Here is an 18,929-nt window from a genome sequence, read left to right as displayed (position 1 = left end):
AAACAGCAAGCAATGCAGGTGTAGAAGCACGGTGGCTAGGAAAAACTCCCTAGAAAGGCCAGAACCTAGGAAGAAACCTAGAGAGGAACCAGGCTATGAGGGGTGACCAGTCCTCTTCTTGTAGTGCCGGGTGGAGATTATAACAGAACATGGCCAAGATGTTCAAACATTCATAGATGACCAGCAGGGTCAAATAATAATTATCACAGTGGTTGTACAGGGTGCAACAGGTCAACAACTCAGGAGTAAATGACAGTTGGCTTTTCATAGCCAATCATTCAGAGTATCAGCAAGGAGTCATCAGGCCAGGTAGTCCTAAGGCATGGTCCTAGGGCTCAGGTCCTCAGAGAGAAAGAGAGAGAAAAAGAGAGAGAATTAGAGAGAGCATACTTAGATTCACACAGGACACTGGATAAGACAGGAGAAATACTCCAGATGTAACAGGCTGACTCTAGCTCCCTGACATATAAACTTTTGCAGCATAAATACTGGAGGCTGAGACAGGAGGGGTCGGGAGACACTGTTGACCCGTCCGACGATAACCCCGGACAGGGCCAAACAGGCAGGATATAACCCCACCCACTTTGCCAAAGCCCCCACACCACTAAAGGGATATCTTCAACCACAAACTTACTATCCTGAGACAAGGCAGAGTATAGCCCACGAAGATCTCCCCCACGGCACGAACCCAAGGGGGGGCAAAACCCGGACAGGAAGATCACGTCAGTGACGCACCCCTCCTAGGGACGGCATGCAAGAGCACCAGTAAGCCAGTGACTCAGCCCTTGTAATAGGGTTTGAGGCAGAGAATCCCAGTGGATAGAAAGGAACCGGACAGGCAGAGACAGCAAGGGCGGTTCATTGCTCCAGTGCCTTTCCGTTCACCTTCACACTCCTGGGCCAGACTACACTCAATCACAGGACCTACTGAAGAGATGAGTCTTCAATAAAGACTTAAAGGTCGAGATCGAGTCTGCGTCTCTCACATTGATAGGCAGACCATTCCATAAAAATGTAGCTCTACAGGAGAAAGCCCTGCCTCCAGCTGTTTGCTTAGGAATTCTATGGACAGTCAGGAGGCCTGCGTCTTGTGACCATAGCATACATGTAGGTATGTACGGCAGGACCAAATTGGAACGATAGGTAGGAGCAAGCCCATGTAATGCTTTGTAGGTTAGCAGCAAAACCTTGAAATCAGCCCTAGCCTTAACAGGAAGCCAGTGTAGAGGCTAGCACTGGAGTAATGTGATCACATTTTTTGCTTCTAGTCAAGATTCTAGCAGCCGTGTTTAGCACTAACTGAAGTTTATTTAGTGCTCTATCCAGGTAGACGGAAAGTAGAGCATTGCAGTAGTCTAACCGAGAAGTGACAAAAGCATGGATACATTTTTCTGCATTATTTTTGGACAGAAAGTTTCTGATTTTTGCAATGTTACGTAGATGGAAAAAAGCTGTCCTTGAAACAGTCTTGATATGTTCTTCAAAAGAGAGATCAGGGTCCAGAGTAACGCCGAGGTCCTTCACAGTTTTATTTGAGACGACTGTACAACCATCGAGATTAATTATCAGATTCAACAGATCTCTTTGTTTCTTGGGACCTAGAACTAGCATCTCTGTTTTGTCCGAGTTCAAAAGTAGAACATTTGCTGGGCATCCACTTCCTTATGTCTGAAACACAGGCTACCAGGGAGGGCAATTTTCCATTCAATAAAGCTGAAATCAACAAAAATTTGATATCAACAAAACATTGACTAAAAAGCATCTATAATTCTGCAATATTATTTTTTTTTTTAAACTCACTAAATCAACCAACACTGCCATGTTGATCTGGGCCTTGCTGTTAGAAAACCACATTAGTGTCCGAGTTCTGGCTGTCACAGATGCACCTCGCCCGACTTTACTCCTTGACTTCCGTCTACAGTCAGTTGCTTTAGCCTTGCCACTCAAACACGCCCTGTGTGTACTAGCTAGCTAGCAAGTGTGTACCAGCTAGTTAACTACTTAGTGGTGTACCAGCTAGCTAGCTAGCTAGCTAGCTATCTTCTTCTTCTCTGATATCATGGAGGTCTGCAAATAATCGTTTAAGTGCATTTCCCCACCTACTGTGCTGGAATGTACGATCAATCATGATCTTCCCAAATTCTGTACTACCATGAACATAAAATATAAACCAAATCAATCCCTACTAACTTCTACTACATGTAACAGTGTAGGTTCCGTCCCTCTCTTCGCCCCAACGCGGGCTCGAACCAGGGACCCTTGCACACATCAACAACTGACACCCACCGAAGCATCGTTACCCATCGCGCCACAAGAGCCACGGCCCTTGCAACGCAAGGGGAAACCCTACTTCAAGTCTCAGAGCGAGTGACGTCACCAATTGAAACGCTATTAGCGCGCACCACCGCTAACTAACTAGCCATTTCACATCGGTTACACTCACCCCCCCTTTGACCTCCTCCTTTTCCGCAGCAACCAATGATCCGGGTCACGGCACCAATGTAACAGTGTAGGTTCCGTCCCTCTCTTCACCCCAACCCGGGCTCGAACCAGGGACCCTTGCACACATCAACAACTGACACCCACCGAAGCATCGTTATCCATCGCGCCACAAGAGCCGCGGCCCTTGCAACACAAGGGGAAACCCTACTTCAAGTCTCAGAGCGAGTGACGTCACCGATTGAAACGCTATTAGCGCGCACCACCGCTAACTAACTAGCCATTTCACATCGGTTACACACACGCTCCCCTCCCCAAAAAAAACCTCCCCAACACCCTACCCCATTAAAACTTGATCTATGTCGTGCTGAAAAACTAAACTCTTAGGACTGTTTAGCATATCAAGAACTATTTCAACAGTAACATCTGTTACCCCAAACTCTCTTTTGCAGTGTCCACAATAACCTTCAACCTGGAATTTCTGCTTTCCACAACCCAAGTCGTATTGATAACCTTACCAATAAAAGCTATGAAGTCAACTTTATTCATTATCAAAGTGTCCTTTGACACCATACATTCATGAGTGCAAGATTTCTGAACAGGCCTTGAAGCCATGCCAGGACCAGTAGAAATAGCAGCACTGACATTAGGTCCACTTAGTACAGGAGGAGCAGCCATGGAAGCTCCATCATTCCACGCTTTTCCACGCTTTTGGCCTCAATTTCTCTTCCTCCCTTAACATTTTCTTTAATTTAATCTATGGACATAGATATTGGGACTCTGGTGTTTACTTCCCTGATCTCCTTCCCATTCAACTTTTCCATTTTCAGAATCTTCTCTTGCTGAGCCTGGCTACCACAAAATATTAACAATCTACCAATTCCAATGATCCGAGCTAATTTGACTTCAAATACTTCTTTCTCTACAGCATTAGTCAGTTGGATAGGGTTAAATGAGGCCCTGTGGTCTCATCGAACACAATCACCACTTTCCACTCCAACACATTATTACTCTTGCTTCCTACTTTGGCCCTCTTTATGCTGTCGTTACGAAATGCTCCACTGCTTTCTGAATCGGGGTCTCTCTTCTTATGTCTTTCCACTACTGACCATTCCGGTCCTTGACCCTTATCCTTCCGCTCCATACCATCAGAACTGACACCTATATTGTTCGCATTCCAGCACAGCTGTTGCTTCAACAACTTTTTCTCAATTTCCTCCATTTCCGACTCAACAATCTTCCTCCCAGTCCGCTCCTTCTCCACCAACCTGGGAATGGCCTAGCTCTTAACCAGAAGCCAAATGCAACCTTCCTGTCTGTGTGTCCTGGCAGTCCAAGGAGGAACCATTGTGAGCCTCTCTTCCAACAACAAACACTAGGTGGCGACAAAGCAACCTAGCTAGCGAGTACTAGCTAATGTATACTTGCTAGCTAGCTGCAACAGTGGTTAACATTAAGCCCTGGACCAGTGCACTGACTGGTATGTGAGTAGTGCACTGATGCCCTGGAACAAAGCTACAGACTCAGGCAATACATGTGACCAACACACGTCTACAGGTTGCGCAAATAACCATCTGAGAAGCTAAAATACAATCTGAGAAGCACACGCATTGAGGTTTGCAGACCAGGCGATTGCCTATTATATTGACAAGATAGTAAAGTGACCGCTCTAACGATGGAAATACATGTACTCAAAGATGGAAGGCAGGCGGGAGGAGGCTATATCAGTGGGACCATTCTAACCAATCGAGAGGGCAGAGAAGTGTGTGAACAACAGGCCATAGAGATGTTTTTATTTTTTCTATTTCACCTTTATTTAACCAGGTAGGCCAGTTGAGGACAAGTTCTCATTTACAACTGTGACGTGGCCAAGATAAAGCAAAGCAGTGTGACACAAACAACAACACAGAGTTACACATGGAATAAAGAAACGTACAGTCAATAACACAATAGAAAAAATCTATATACAGTGTGTGCAAATTAGGTAAGATTAGGGAGGTAAGGCAATAAATAGGCCGTAGTGGCAAAGTAATTACAATTTAGCAATTAAACCCTGGAGTGATAGATGTGCAGAAGATGAATGTGCAAGTATAGATACTGGGGTGCAAAGGAGGAACAAAAAAAAAACAATATGGGGATGAGGTAGTTGGATGGGCTATTTAGAGATGGGCTATGTACAGTTGCAGTGATCTGTGAGCTGCTCTGACAGCTGATGCTTAAAGTTAGTGAGGGAGATATAAGTCTCCAGCTTCAGTGATTTTTGCAATTCGTTCCAGTCATTGGCAGCAGAGAACTGGAAGGAAAGGCGGCCAAATGAGGAATAGGCTTTGGGGGTGACTAGTGAAATATACCTGCTGGAGCGCGTGCTAGGGGTGGGTGCTGCTATGGTGACCAGTGAGCTGAGATAAGGCGGGGCTTTACCTAGCAAAGACTTATAGATGACCTGGAGCCAGTGGGTTTGGCGACGAATATGAAGCGAGGGCCAGCCAACGAGAGCATACAGGTCGCAGTGGTGGGTAGTATATGGGGCTTTGGTGACAAAATGGATGGCACTGTGATAGACTGCATCCAATTTGCTGATTAGAGTGTTGGAGGCTATTTTATAAATGACATCGCTGAAGTCAAGGATCGGTAGGATAGTCAGTTTTACGAGGGTATGTTCGGCAGCATGAGTGAAGGATGCTTTGTTGCAAAATAGGAAGCCGATTCTAGATTTAATTTTGGATTGGAGATGCTTAATGTGAGTCTGGAAGGAGAGTTTGCAGTCTAACTAGACACCTAGGTATTTCTAATTGTCCACATATTCTAAGTCAGAACCGTCCAGAGTAGTGATGCTGGACGAGCGGGCAGGTGTGGGCAGCAATCGGTTGAAGAGCATGTATTTAGTTTTACTTGCATTTAAGAGCAGTTGGAGGCCACAGAAAGAGAGTTGTATAGCATTGAAGCTCTTCTGGAGGTTAGTTAACACAGTGTCCAAAGAAGGGCCAGAAGTATACAGAATGGTGTCGTCTGCGTAGAGGTGGATCAGAGAATCACCAGTAGCAAGAGCGACATCATTGATGTATACAGAGAAAAGAGTCGGCCCGAGAATTGAACCCTGTGGCACCCCCATAGAGACTGCCAGAGGTCCGGACAACAGGCCCTCCGATTTGACACACTGAACTCTGTCTGAGAAGTAGTTGGTGAACCAGGCGAGGCAGTCATTTGAGAAACCAAGGCTGTTGAGTCTGCCGATAAGAATGTGGTGATTGACAGAGTCGAAAGCCTTGGCCAGGTCGATGAATACAGCTGCACAGTATTATCTTTTATCGATGGCGGTTATGATATCGTTTAGGACCTTGAGCGTGGCTGAGGTGCACCCATGACCAGCTCGGAAACCAGATTGCATAGCGGAGAAGGGACGGTGGGATTCTAAATGGTTGGTGATCTGTTTGTTAACTTGGCTTTCGAAGACCTTAGAAAGGCTGGGTAGGATAGATATAGGTCTGTAACAGTTTGGGTCTAGAGTGTCTCCCCCTTTGAAGAGGAGGATGACCGCGGCAGCTTTCCAATCTTTGGGGATCTCAGACGATACAAAAGAGAGGTTGAACAGGCTAGTAATAGGGGTTGCAACAATTGTGGCGGATAATTTTAGAAAGAGAGGGTCCAGATTGTCTAGCCCGGCTGATTTGTAGGGGTCCAGATTTTGCAACTCTTTCAGAACAACAGATAGAGGACTCATCTTTGTATCTGTGCCATTATAGCATCTGTGACAGCATTGAGGTTATCTCGATTTAAAAATAGTCAATTTTATTCTTCTTTATTGGCTGATTGCTCCCAACTCATAGGAATCCCCACCCAGTTGACTACTTTAAAATAGTGTAAGCCCTCAATGGCAATGTCCATGCTAAAATGTGTTTTATAAACTGGGTGGGTTGAGCCCTGAATGCTGATTGTCAGACAGCCGTGTACCACGGGTATGGTAAAACATTTCCTTTCACTGCTCTAATTAACCAGTTTATAATAGCAATAAGGCACCTTAGGGGTTTGTAATATATAACCAATATACCACAGCTAGGGGCTGTGTCCAGGCACCCCGCATTGCGTTGTGCATAAGAACAGCCCTTAGCCATTGTATATTGGCTATATACCACACCTGCTCTGGCCTTATTGCTTAAGGGTGCATTCGTAAATTCCCTCTGGCTATCGACTCCGATTACTGAGCACTCTAATCTGAGTGTGCAAGAGCGCAGAATAACTGATGAGTTGAACATGGCTGGTGTCAGTAAACATCGGCAAAGAGACATAATTAAATTGTTGCCAGTGTAACAGTGTAGGTTCCGTCCCTCTCTTCGCCCCAACCTGGGCTCGAACCAGGGACCCTTGCACACATCAACAACTGACACCCCACGAAGCATCGTTACCCATCGCGCCACAAAAGCCGCGGCCCTTGCAACCCTACTTCAGGTCTCAGAGCGAGTGACGTCACTGATTGAAACGCTATTAGCGCGCACCACCGCTAACTAACTAGCCATTTCACATCGGTTACACCAGCAGCACAGTTACAGTCACCAACGCTCTGGATAACATGAACACAGCCTAACCAGCTCTGCTAGGGCAAGTAAAATGGTCAGAGTGAGGTGTACTCTCATTTATGTCTGGAAGTAGCTAACAAGCTAGCTAACTTTAGCCAGTTAGCTTGGGTGCTTGGCTGAAGTTGTGATGTCAGAACACTCGGATCAATGCTACTCCTCAGCCAGAGCGTCCAGTGTGCGCTCTGAACGTAAATTCAGAGCGTTTTTGCTCTCAGAGCGAACGGACAATCTGATAATTATCTGAATTTACGCCCCCTGGCACTCCACAGTGAAATATCTATGACGAGTCCTCTATCTGTTGCTATGACAACAGGCTATAAAGTCGTTTTTTTTCTTCTCAAAGTTGTCAAAATGCCTCGTACGTCCACTTATACCAGTGCATTCGTAACAACCTAACCATTACGAAACTTATATTCGAACAAATAAACCTCACGTAGAAATATATTTTATTGTTGACCAAATTCGACACTCATTGAACTCCATACAACATTTCGTCACTTCGTGGGCAGATGTTGGGCGGAGTAAAACCTCTCGCTTCTCTTCCTATGGACGGGAAGCCTTTTTGTACCAGCTGGGCCTGTGAATGGGATATAACCACTTTTCCATGGTGCAAAAAGTTATTCTCTATTTTCCAGCCACAACTGTTTGTTACGTATCTGTGGTAAGTCGAGATCTGTCTAACACGCCAGTTAAATTTGGTCATTAGCTAGCTAAGCCAACTAGTTAGCTAGCTAGCTAGAAGATACCGACCCTACCGCGCTTGTTTACGACGTGCACTGGGTCGGAACGCAATCATGGTTACATTGCATTAAGACACTGTGGATCCGACGCGTACCTCAATGTAGGGATGGGATATACCACTGTACTCCAAATGTTACCTTTATCCACACTGCTCCATCGAGAAGATTGAAATACTGCTAGCCACTATGTGAACAGAATAAGCAGGGTTTTTGTGTTGATAAAGCTGTCCATTTTCCTAGCCTGGTCGCCTGCAAAACGTACCCGCAAAATTTCCAGTTCATCTTGTTTCAGTCGCGCTGCACTTAGTTATCCAGCCAGGTGTTACGAAAATATGCTCGGAGCGAGTAAAAAAAAAGACAACCTTGAACACAAATGACAACAGTAATTTAGGGGACCATGACGCCGAGGCTAGTGGGTAAATATAGTCCAAAAACATTATCTTCCACTTTCGGACGTTAAATTCATAATCCCAACTGGAGTTCGGAAATGTGCCATATGGCTAATATGTGAAGTTAGCTACTTGACATGACACATTGAACAAGTGAAGTTATGTGACGATCTCTTCAACACCAACTGGACTCGGGGGTAGATCCAGGACACTCAAATTAATATGATATGTAATGTTTGGTATATTTACAGTCAGATAATAGATAACGTCTGCGCCCCGCCCGCATTGAGGGGGAAATATCCCATTATCACCTTGGCCCACAGCAAAAACGTTACCTTTTTCAAACACAATTTTCTTATTCTGTGCCGTTTTGAAAATTGCATTGCCTAATACAGACAGAAGCATGCCTGTTCCACTAAATATATGATCAAATATTTTATTTTCTCTGCATGATTGTTGATGACACTCCGATGTTCCGATGAAGGGAATTAAATAGTCTAATAATGCGCTCAACTCAGACAGCGGCGTGTAGCCTACTGTAGCTGCTGGCAAAGTCATTCAAAGCCTATACTTTGTCACTCAGGATGTAACTTTCCAGTACTACAATTTTTTGCAATGTAATGTTACTAAAACAAATCAGACAACCCCATAGTTGATATATTTACCTAGTCGGCTTGTTGTGTGTGCTATGCGAGATAAATATTCCTCTTGAGATGCATTTAATGCTAGAGCCATAGGAAAGAAACGTGTTCAAGCAGTCAATGCACAACAATTCTTAATGCAAACAGCAGGAAAACACGTTTGAAAGCAGTTTTGGCCTTTGTTTAAAAAACAAAATGGGGGGGATCCCAGTTTTACATTGCTACCACGTTTATTCCTATGGGAAATGGCAAGTAAATCCACTGAACACTTACATTTACATTTTAGTCATTTAGCAGACGCTCTTATCCAGAGCGACTTACAGTAGTGAATACATTTAGAGGGGATGATGGAGAATACACTTCTCTTGTCCAACCTCTGTGAAGCAGTGACGTGGAAAGACATTTTCAATACTTTTGGATGTCGGTTGCCAGATTTGCCGACTTGCTTTAACGACTTGCCCCATACATCTCGCTCGAGAGAACTCACAGCTTGCCTGTAAGTGCTGCAGAAAGGCTGTCTGTGACCCTTTGGGTTTTTAGCGAGTGGCAGAACACAGAAAAGTATCGCAGAGTTAGGAATCTCAACAGTTTGTGCCATCATCATGGAAGTGTGCCATGCTATCTGGCATGTCCTGAAGGAAGATTTTGTTGCTTAATGGGCAGAAATCGCCAGAGGTTCGGAGGACTGCTGGAATTATCCGTTTTGTGCATGAGCTGTCTACAGAAAACATGTTAAGATCCGGCAAGCTCGGGCAGCGATTACTACAACTAAAATGGATTTTTCTCAATGGTCCTGATGGCAGTCTGCGATGCAAGGTACCGACCAAATCCAGGTAAGATGCGCTAAATACATGTGACTATATACGTATTATGTGAAAATTATACCAATATAAACATTGTTATGATATGCCTCACATAAAAGTGATCTGGCATCCCAATAAGAGGATAGGTCCTATGTCCAAAGTATAGGCTACACAGTTATGACAGTACACATTTGATAGCCTTCATGGTCCTTTTCAATACTAATGGTAACCCTTTTATTCAAAGGTTCTTCTGGCCTTGATGACACCAAGAAGATCTACAACTATTGCCACTCAGGAGCCAGAATCATTTCAAAGAACTGCTTTGGGATCCTTGCTGCAAGATGGAGGATCGTGAGATGAGCCCTTGAGGTTGCCCTAGAGAAAGCTGAGACCATTGCGAAGGCGTGTGTGGCCTTCCACAACTACCTTTGCATCACAGACACTGACAACACAACACAGATTCATCAACACGGTATATCCACCTCACATTTGTTGACCACTCCACACCCACTGTAGACCTTCTTCCAGAGCAGTGGAGACAAGGTTGTACAAGGCAACACCAGCTTCCTGGACCCAAGAAACATGTCGGCAGAAAGGGCAACCAGAGTTGCAATAGACGTGTGCAACAACACAAAGGACTACATCCACACACCAGTTGGTCAAGTGTCATTCCAGGATGCTGCTTTCACACATGGAACCCTACAGTAAATGTTGGAATGTGGTTTTGAAAACATGTCCACATACAGTACCAGTCAAAAGTTTGGACACACTTACTTATTCAAGGGTTTTTCTTTATTTTTACTATTTTCTACATTGTAGAATAATAGTGAAGACATCAAAACTATGAAATAACACATGGAATCATGTAGTAACCAAAAAAGTGTTAAACAAATCAAAATATATTTTATATTCTTCAAAGTAGCCACCCTTTGGTTTTATGACAGATTTGCACACTCTTGGCTTTTCTAACAGTCTTGAAGGAGTTCCCACATATACTGAGCACTTGTTGGCTGCTTTTCCTTCACTCTGCGGTCCGACTTATCCCAAACCATCTCGATTGGGTTGAGGTCAGGTGATTGTGGAGGCCAGGTCATCTGATGCAGCACTCCATCACTCTTCTTATTGGTCAAATAGCCCTTACTTAGCCTGGAGGTGTGTTGGGTCATTGTACTGTTGAAAAACAAATGATAGTCCCACTAAGAGCAAACCAGATGGGATGGTGTATCGCTGCAGAATGCTGTGGTATCCATGCTGGTTAAGTGTGCCTTGAATTGTAAATAAATCACAGATGGTATCACCAGCAAAGCACCATCACACCTCCTCCTCCATGCTTCACTGTGGGAACCACACATGCGGAGATCATATCGTCACCTGCTCTGCGTCTCACAAAGACACTGCGGTTGGAACCAAAAATCTCAAATTTGGACTCATCAGACCAAAGGACAGATTTCCACCGGTGTGATGTCCATTGCTTGTGTTTCCTGGCCCAAGCAAGTCTCTTCTTATTATTGGTGTCCTTTTAGTAGTGGTTTCTTTGCAGCAATTTCACCATGAAGGCCTGACTCACACAGTCTCCTCTGAACAGTTGATGATGAGTTGTGTATGTTACTTGAACCCTGTGAAGCATTTATTTGAGCTGCAATCTGAGATGCAGTTAACTCCAATGAACGTATCCTCTGCTGCAGAGGTAACTCTGGGTCTTCCTTTCCTGTGGCGGTCCTCATGAGAGCCAGTTTCATCATAGCGCTTGATGGTTTTTGCGACTGTATTTGAAGAAACTTTCAAAGTTCTTGAAATTGTCCACATCGACTGACCTTCATGTCTTGAAGTAATAATGGACTGTTGTTTCTCTTAACTTATTTGAGCTGTTCTTGCCATAATATGGACTTGGTCTTTTACCAAATAGGGTTATCTTCTGTATACCACCCCTACTTTGTGACAGCACCGATTGGTTCAAATGCATTAAGTTCCACAAATTAAGTTTTAACAAGGCACACCTGTTAATTAAAATGCATTCCGGGTGACTACCTCATGAAGCTGGTTAAGAGAATGCCAAGAAAGTTTTTCATATTTTTTGGGAGACTAGACCCTCAAGGCATTTGCCTTAACTTGGGTCGTGTTGTGGCCTTTCAATGAGATCTTTCCTGCTATGTTGAATGGCTGTCCAGCTGTAGACAGTAAGGCTAGACCCCCAAGCCCTCAGCTACATAACTCCTGTACAAAGCAGTACAATTTTACTGAGTGACTGATTCAAACACAAGTACAAATAACCAGACAAATACTTTTTTAGATATTTATCTACTATCACCAGAGAGAAATAGTGCAATGTAATACACTGGGGGGGGAGTCAGCCCCCCCCCCCCAGTAAATTACCCACCACCGTAACGTGTGAATAAGAAAAAGAAAGCGAGGGCCAGCCAACGAGAGCGTACAGGTTGCAGTGGTGGGTAGTATATGGGGCTTTGGTGACACTGTGATAGACTGCATCCAATTTGTTGAGTGTTGGAGGCTATTTTGTAAATGACATCGCCAAAGTCGAGAATCGGTATGATGGTCAGTTTTACGAGGGTAGGTTTGGCAGCATGAGTGAAGGATGCTTTGTTGCGAAATAGGAAGACGATTCTAGATTTAATTTTGGATTGGAGATGCTTAATGTGAGTCTAGAAGGAGCATTTACAATCTAGCCAGACACCTAGGTATTTATAGTTGTCCACATATTCTAAGTCAGAACCGTCCAGAGTAGTGATGCTGGACGGGCGGGCAGGTGCGGGCAGCGATCGGTTGAAGAGCATGCATTTAGTTTTACTTGCATTTAAGAGCAGTTGGAGGCCACGGAAGGAGAGTTGTATGGCATTGAAGCTCATCTGGAGGTTAGTTAACAGTGTCCAAAGAAGGGCCAGAAGTATACAGAATGGTGTCGTCTGCGTAGAGGTGGATCAGAGAATCACCAGTAGCAAGAGCGACATCATTGATGTATACAGAGAAAAGATTCAGCCCGAGAATTGAACCCTGTGGCACCCCCATAGAGACTGCCAGAGGTCCGGACAACAGGCCCTCCGATTTGACACACTGAACTCTATCAGAAAAGTAGTTGGTGAACCAGATGAGGCAGTCATTTGAGAAACCAAGGCTGTTGAGTCTGCCGATAAGAATGTGGTGATTGACAGAGTCGAAAGCCTTGGCTAGGTCGATGAATACGGCTGCACAGTAATGTCTCTTATGGATGGCGGTTATGATATCGTTTAGGACCTTGAGCGTGGCTGAGGTGCACCCATGACCAGCTCTGAAACCAGATTGCATCGCGGACAAGGTACGGTGGGATTCAAAATGGTCGGTAATCTGTTTGTTAACTTGGCTTTCGAAGACCTTAGAAAGGCTGGGTAGGATAGATATGTCTGTCGCAGTTTGGGTCTAGAGTGTCTCCCCCGTTGAAGAGGGGGATGATCGCGGCAGCTTTCCAATCTTTGGGAATCTCTGACAATACGAAAGAGGTTGAACAGACTAGTAATAGGGGTTGCAACAATTTCTGCAGATAATTTTAGAAATAGAGGGTCCAGATTGCCTAACCTGGCTGATTTGTAGGAGTCCAGATTTTGCAGCTCTTTCAGAACATCAGCTATCTGGATTTGGGTGAAGGAGAAATGGGGGAGGATTGGGCGAGTTGCTGTGGGGGGTGCATGGCAGTTGACCGGGGTAGGGGTAGCCAGGTGGAAAGCATGGCCAGCCGTAGAAAAATGCTTATTGAAGTTCTCAATTTTAGTGGATTTTTTTGGTGGTGACGATGTTTCCTAGCCTCAGTGCAATGAGCAGCTGGGAGGAGGTGCTCTTATTCTCTATGGACTTTACAGTGTCCCAGAACTTTTTTGAGTTTGTGCTACAGGATGCAAATTTCTGTTTGAAAAGCTAGCCTTAGCATTTCTAACTGCCTGTGTATATTGGTTCTTAACTTCCCTGAAAAGTTGCATATCACAGGGGCTATTCGATGCTAATGCAGTACGCCACTGGATATTTTTGTGCTGGTCAAGGGCAGTCAGGTCTGGAGTGAACAAAGGGCTATATCTGTTCCTGGCTCTACATTTTTTGAATGGGGCATGCTTATTTAAATTTGTAAGGAAGACACTTTTGACTCAAGACATTTCAGCTTTTCATTTAATTAATTAGTAAAACATTTTAAAAACATAATTCCACTTCGACATTATGTGGTATTTTGTGTAGGCCAGTGACAAATACAAATCTCAATTTAATCAATTTTAAATTCAGGTCGATTTGTACATTGAACAGCGCAGCAGCTTTTTGGTATGTTTTTGTGATTTCTGTATAAATAAACATCGATGACAAAGATGGCTCTTCTACAATGTGGGTCAATGGGAAATAATGTTAGTTTTCCCCAATTTCGTCGAGGGGAATTCCATCTTATGATGACTGTATTTATTTGTGGATGTCAATCATCGATTTCGTATGATATGTTACTACAAATTGCAATTCGTACAATATGTTACGAAGTCCAATTTGTTGTAGCCAACTTTAGCTAGGCGGTTTGCTGGCTAATGCTAACGTTAGCTAGGTGGATAATGTTAGCTAGGTTAGGGGTTAAGGCTAGGGGAAGGGTTAACTAACATGCTAGTAGTTTTAAAGTAGCAGAAAATTAATAAGTTGCTTAAGTTGTCTGTGAGATTCGAACGGGCAACCCTGACCAACCACCCTCTTTCGTTTTTGCCTTAAGTAACCTTCTGTCTTAATGTAACCATACCAAATGTAACATATCATGCAAATTTGAGTGTCCCAGATTTACTATGTTAAGTCAGGTCTATGAGACCAGGCTGTCAACACAACTTACTGAGGCTCATGGAATTTATAAAATGACTGTCTTCTCTCTCTGTGTGTGTGTGTTATTGTTTGCCTGGCTGCTTCTTGGGTCATGCATTTTTAATGAGTCCTGTCCCCCATTTCTCAAACAGGTTGGAGCACACCAGGCATGAGTGGTGCACACCTAGGCGAGTGGCAGAGGAGGTCCTTTGACATTTCATCTGGCACCTGCGCACCTGAGCAGACGGCAGACGCCTATCGGGCACACATCCTCGCCATTCAATATGCATGGGCGAGCTCCCAGCTCTCTCAGGCTGGCACGGCCAGCCTGCTCAGGACTTACTCTGAGCGCTATGCCGCAGTGCTGGACTCGGACGACCCTCGCACGGGGCTTAACAACTATGCAGAGAGCGCACTGCACCTGGCCCGCAGTCAGAGGAACCACAGCGACAAATGGGAGTCGTCCCTGACAACTGCAAATGTGCTGGAGCTGCCGTGCGTGCAGAAGATGATTCAGGCTGGGACAAGGGGTGGAAAGTCCCTGGTGACACCTGCAGATGTTAACGTCACTGTTGGACAAGAGAGCAGAGGTAGCTCCCTGCCTGTTGTTTCCTCCACTGGACTCAGAGCTGCAGAGCCTCCATTCAACCACCTGGGACCCACATCATGGCCCAAGGCTGCGGGCAACAGCACTTTCAGCAATTTACAGAGTATTACTGCAGAGAGACCAAGAGGCCCTGAGGGATTCCCCAGCCACCCCAATTCCTCTGCTGGCCCCTCAGGAAGTGCTCAGTCTCTGTTTGGCCAGCACTCCTCAGCTCCACCACATCCAAACCCAGGCCCTGAAGCGAACCAGTCTGTCTTCTTCAACTCTAACCCCTCCAAGAGGAAGACATTCTATAACTCCTGTGGAGAGAGTGGCAGAGGGGGGGCATCTAGAGGGCAAGACCCACGTGGTGGTGGCACTAACTTCAAAACTGCAAGGGAGCAGTTTATTGTTGATCAGCAGAAAAAGCACTCCCACCAGCCCCAGAGAGCTCAGCAGCCCCCTGGGATGGTGGTTGCCATGGGGAATGCCACGAAGAAGTCACTGGGGGCCAACAGGCCACGGGGGACATTTTCCAAATTTGTGTCCCCAATGCCAAGGCAGGAGGACAAGGAGGGTGGGGTTGGTAGCAACAATGCCCAGGAGACTCAGCCAGTAGACGAGCGTCTGAAAAACTTTGAGCCAAAGATCATCGAGCTGATCATGAGTGAAATTATGGACCACGGGCCGCCCGTAGCCTGGGATGACATTGCTGGCCTGGAGTTTGCCAAAGCCACCATCAAGGAGATTGTTGTGTGGCCTATGCTCCGGCCTGACATCTTCACTGGCCTCCGTGGTCCACCCAAAGGCATCCTCCTATTTGGGCCCCCGGGGACAGGAAAAACTCTGATTGGGAAGTGCATCGCTTGCCAGTCAGGCGCCACCTTCTTCAGCATCAGCGCCTCCTCTCTCACCTCAAAGTGGGTGGGGGAGGGAGAGAAAATGGTGAGAGCACTCTTCGCCATTGCCCGCTGCAACCAGCCAGCAGTCATCTTCATCGACGAGATAGACTCTCTGCTGTCCCAGCGTACGGACGGGGAGCACGAGTCATCCCGGCGGATAAAGACTGAGTTCCTGGTTCAGTTGGACGGGGCGGCCACCTCAGCCGATGACCGCATCCTGGTGGTGGGGGCCACCAACCGCCCTCAGGAGATAGACGAGGCGGCTCGGCGCCGCCTTGCCAAACGCCTCTACATCCCCCTTCCCGAGGCAGCCGCAAGACGGCAGATAGTCTCTAACCTCATGGCCTGCGAGAAAAGCCAGCTGGAAGAGGAAGAGCTGGAGAACGTGGTCACAGGGACAGAGGGCTTTTCTGGGGCCGATATGACAGGACTGTGCAGGGAGGCAGCGCTAGGCCCCATCCGGAGCATCCAGCTCAGTGACATTGCCACCATCACCCCCGACCAGGTGCGGCACATCCACCACTGTGACTTCCAGGAGGCCCTGAGGATCGTGAGGCCCAGCGTCTCAGCCAAAGACCTGGAGCTCTATGAGGAGTGGAACAAGACTTTTGGTTGTGGTCGTTGATCAGGGAAGCAGTATGGACTCACATTACACATATTAGCCTATATTTGCTATTTACTGCTGTTGGGGATATATTTAGTTTATGTTGAGTAAATAAAATTGCATTTTAGATTTCCGGCAACAGACTCCACCATAAAATGAGACTATTTTAATAATCTGTCTCAATGTTAACTTCATTTTTCATTTACTAATCCATGGTAAAATGTTTATTTCCAAATATAGGCTATTTGTTTTTCTACCCTGTTGATTCACTAAATAAGATGTTGGTGTAAGTAATATGTTCCTAATAAATTTGCTAAATGTTTTCTATTGCGTTGCACAGCAAACAGGTTTTCCTTTGTAACACAGAGAGGAAATGTGACAGTGTTTTTCTGAGGACGGATTACGGGAAATATTCCCTGTTCACTCCATTAGCTAGCTACCTGTTTATCCAAAGCAGATGAAATCAGGCCTACATCAGCTTTCAGTTTCTTGTCATCATCAATGTTTGTTCAATGAGGTCTAGTGTCTCCCTGTCACTTGCATATTTTCATCCCTTACAGTTTACATTCAACCTCGACCTTTGATCTGGCAAAGTTACTCCACCTCAACAATTCCATTTGGCGAAAGCAGACCTGCCAACACGCACGCATTTTGCGTACCAACTACGCAATTCTCTGTCCATGTATGCAGGTACAAGATCCGAGTTAAAAGTACGCAGAAATGAATAGGGCCTGATTTATTTATTTTATTTACATTTTAATAAAAAATAAATCCACAGAGTAAATGTAACATCCTGATTCTCGAGCTGCAACACACAGACGTGTATGGAGTTTGTGTCAACGGACATGGAGATTAAAACGTCAGTATTCGACGTAGCTGCCGTGTCTGCCCCTCCTGTTTGTTGTGATGCTGAGTTTTCCGACTGTCAGCTGTAAGTAAATACATGGAGAAATCCATTTGACTCCGTGTGTTGTGGAAAGGTAAACACTAATTGTTTCAAGCTTAAGTTATCGAACATAAGGACATTGTGGGCTCTAAAGTGCCAGCGGGTCACTCGCATTTGCTAATGAAAGAAATGAAATGCAAATACAAAAAATAACTTCATTTGTGCGAGTGTGATATACATTTAATTCTGCGTCCCGTTAGTTGTATTTTCCACGTAACATTACGAGGATCACACAACCTGGTAGACTGTAACTAATTATGATCCAAGTTACAAAAATCATTACAAAAGTATAATAAAAAATTAATAGAAATATCTTGGCATTAAATGGAGTCAGGAGTTTAGAAGACTACGCGATGAAGAATGAATGAGTGTCCGGTATCAGGTGACAAGCGTTCCTCTGCTTTAGAGACTAAACTTGGGGGCCAAGGCAAGCTGGATCTGAAGACTTTCTATGCAGATGTCAGGAAATAAATGTATTTTGCAGTAGACTACATGTTGCTGAATTTACTTTTGGAGATGTGCTCCTTCAGCATGCAGTGGTCGCTGACATTGCCAAAAGGCAGACTGTCAAATTCTCATCCTTCAACTTTTTCATGGCATACTTTCCCAGCATTATTCCTGAGGGAGCCTCTGTTGATCTGGTGGAGATGAGTTTAGACTATCAGGCAACAACCTGTGAGCAGTCTGGTCAACATGTGCACGGATCAGGCCTAGAGAGAAATCGGCACAATGAAAAGGGGGGGCAGCCTTGTCTACTCCCACCTTTCGGCTGTGATGCTGGGGATATTGGTCATATTCCACAGCAATGCAGACTGCGAACGAATATTCAGTCTTGTTTCCAAGAACAAAACCCAGTACAGAGACTCCCTCAGTACAGACATGCTGAGTGCCCTCGTTACCAAGAAGGTTTCAATGATTGCCAAAGGAACTGTTTGCCACAGAGAAGTATACCCTGATGCCCTGCTGCGTAAGGCTAAATCTGCTAGCTACCAGGCAAATCTGTCTAGGTAATGATTTCCTGAACATTTGTTCTCACCCACTGTTTCCTATCATAGCTTTTTCGGTTTTATTATGGATAACATGTTTTATTTGATACTGATGCTCTTCTTCAAACATTTGTTCTTATCATATTATTTATTTTATCGTGGATGCGACGTTTGTACATTTTGTACCTAAACAAATAACTTCTTTGTTTAATAAAATAAAACATCTCCAAGGTTAAAGGCCCTTTGTGTCTTCTTTCTAATTATGTTTTGTTAGTGACTTTTATCATATGTGTAAATGGAATGCTGTCAAGAATACTTGATTTGGTACAATTCTATAATTGCGATCAGACTCACAAACGGCATGCGCACGAGCGTGCAGGGGAAAGAAAACCCAAATTCGGCAAGTGCTATGCAGGTGAGTTGTATCTCCAATTTTCCGCGTGCGTCTGTTTACTCTAAAAAGCTGGACAGGCTTGGCAGGTCTGCGAAAGGCACACGCATATGTAACAGTGT

At 45.0% G+C, this 18,929-nt stretch overlaps 1 protein-coding gene across 1 annotated transcript; it reads left to right on the top strand.

The window, feature by feature from the left end:
* The first annotated feature begins 7,403 nt into the window (after window positions 1–7,403).
* On the top strand, window positions 7,404–18,649 carry fignl1 (fidgetin-like 1). The gene is made up of 2 exons (XM_029698038.1): window positions 7,404–7,674; window positions 14,545–18,649. The coding sequence occupies exon 2, from the start codon at window positions 14,562–14,564 to the stop codon at window positions 16,503–16,505; it is 1,944 nt and encodes a 647-aa protein (XP_029553898.1). The 5' UTR covers window positions 7,404–7,674; window positions 14,545–14,561; the 3' UTR covers window positions 16,506–18,649.
* The last annotated feature ends 280 nt before the right edge of the window (window positions 18,650–18,929 follow it).

Source organism: Salmo trutta, chromosome 18 (genome assembly GCF_901001165.1).
Source record: "Salmo trutta chromosome 18, fSalTru1.1, whole genome shotgun sequence".
Taxonomy (NCBI): Eukaryota; Metazoa; Chordata; class Actinopteri; order Salmoniformes; family Salmonidae; genus Salmo; species Salmo trutta.
Note: the sequence above shows the minus strand (reverse complement) of the source record. Positions and strands in the feature narration are given on the sequence as shown.

Excerpts from the sequence above, each read along its gene's own strand:
- fignl1 (XM_029698038.1), top strand. The coding sequence starts at position 14,562 with ATGAGTGGTGCACACCTAGGCGAGTGGCAGAGGAGGTCCTTTGACATT.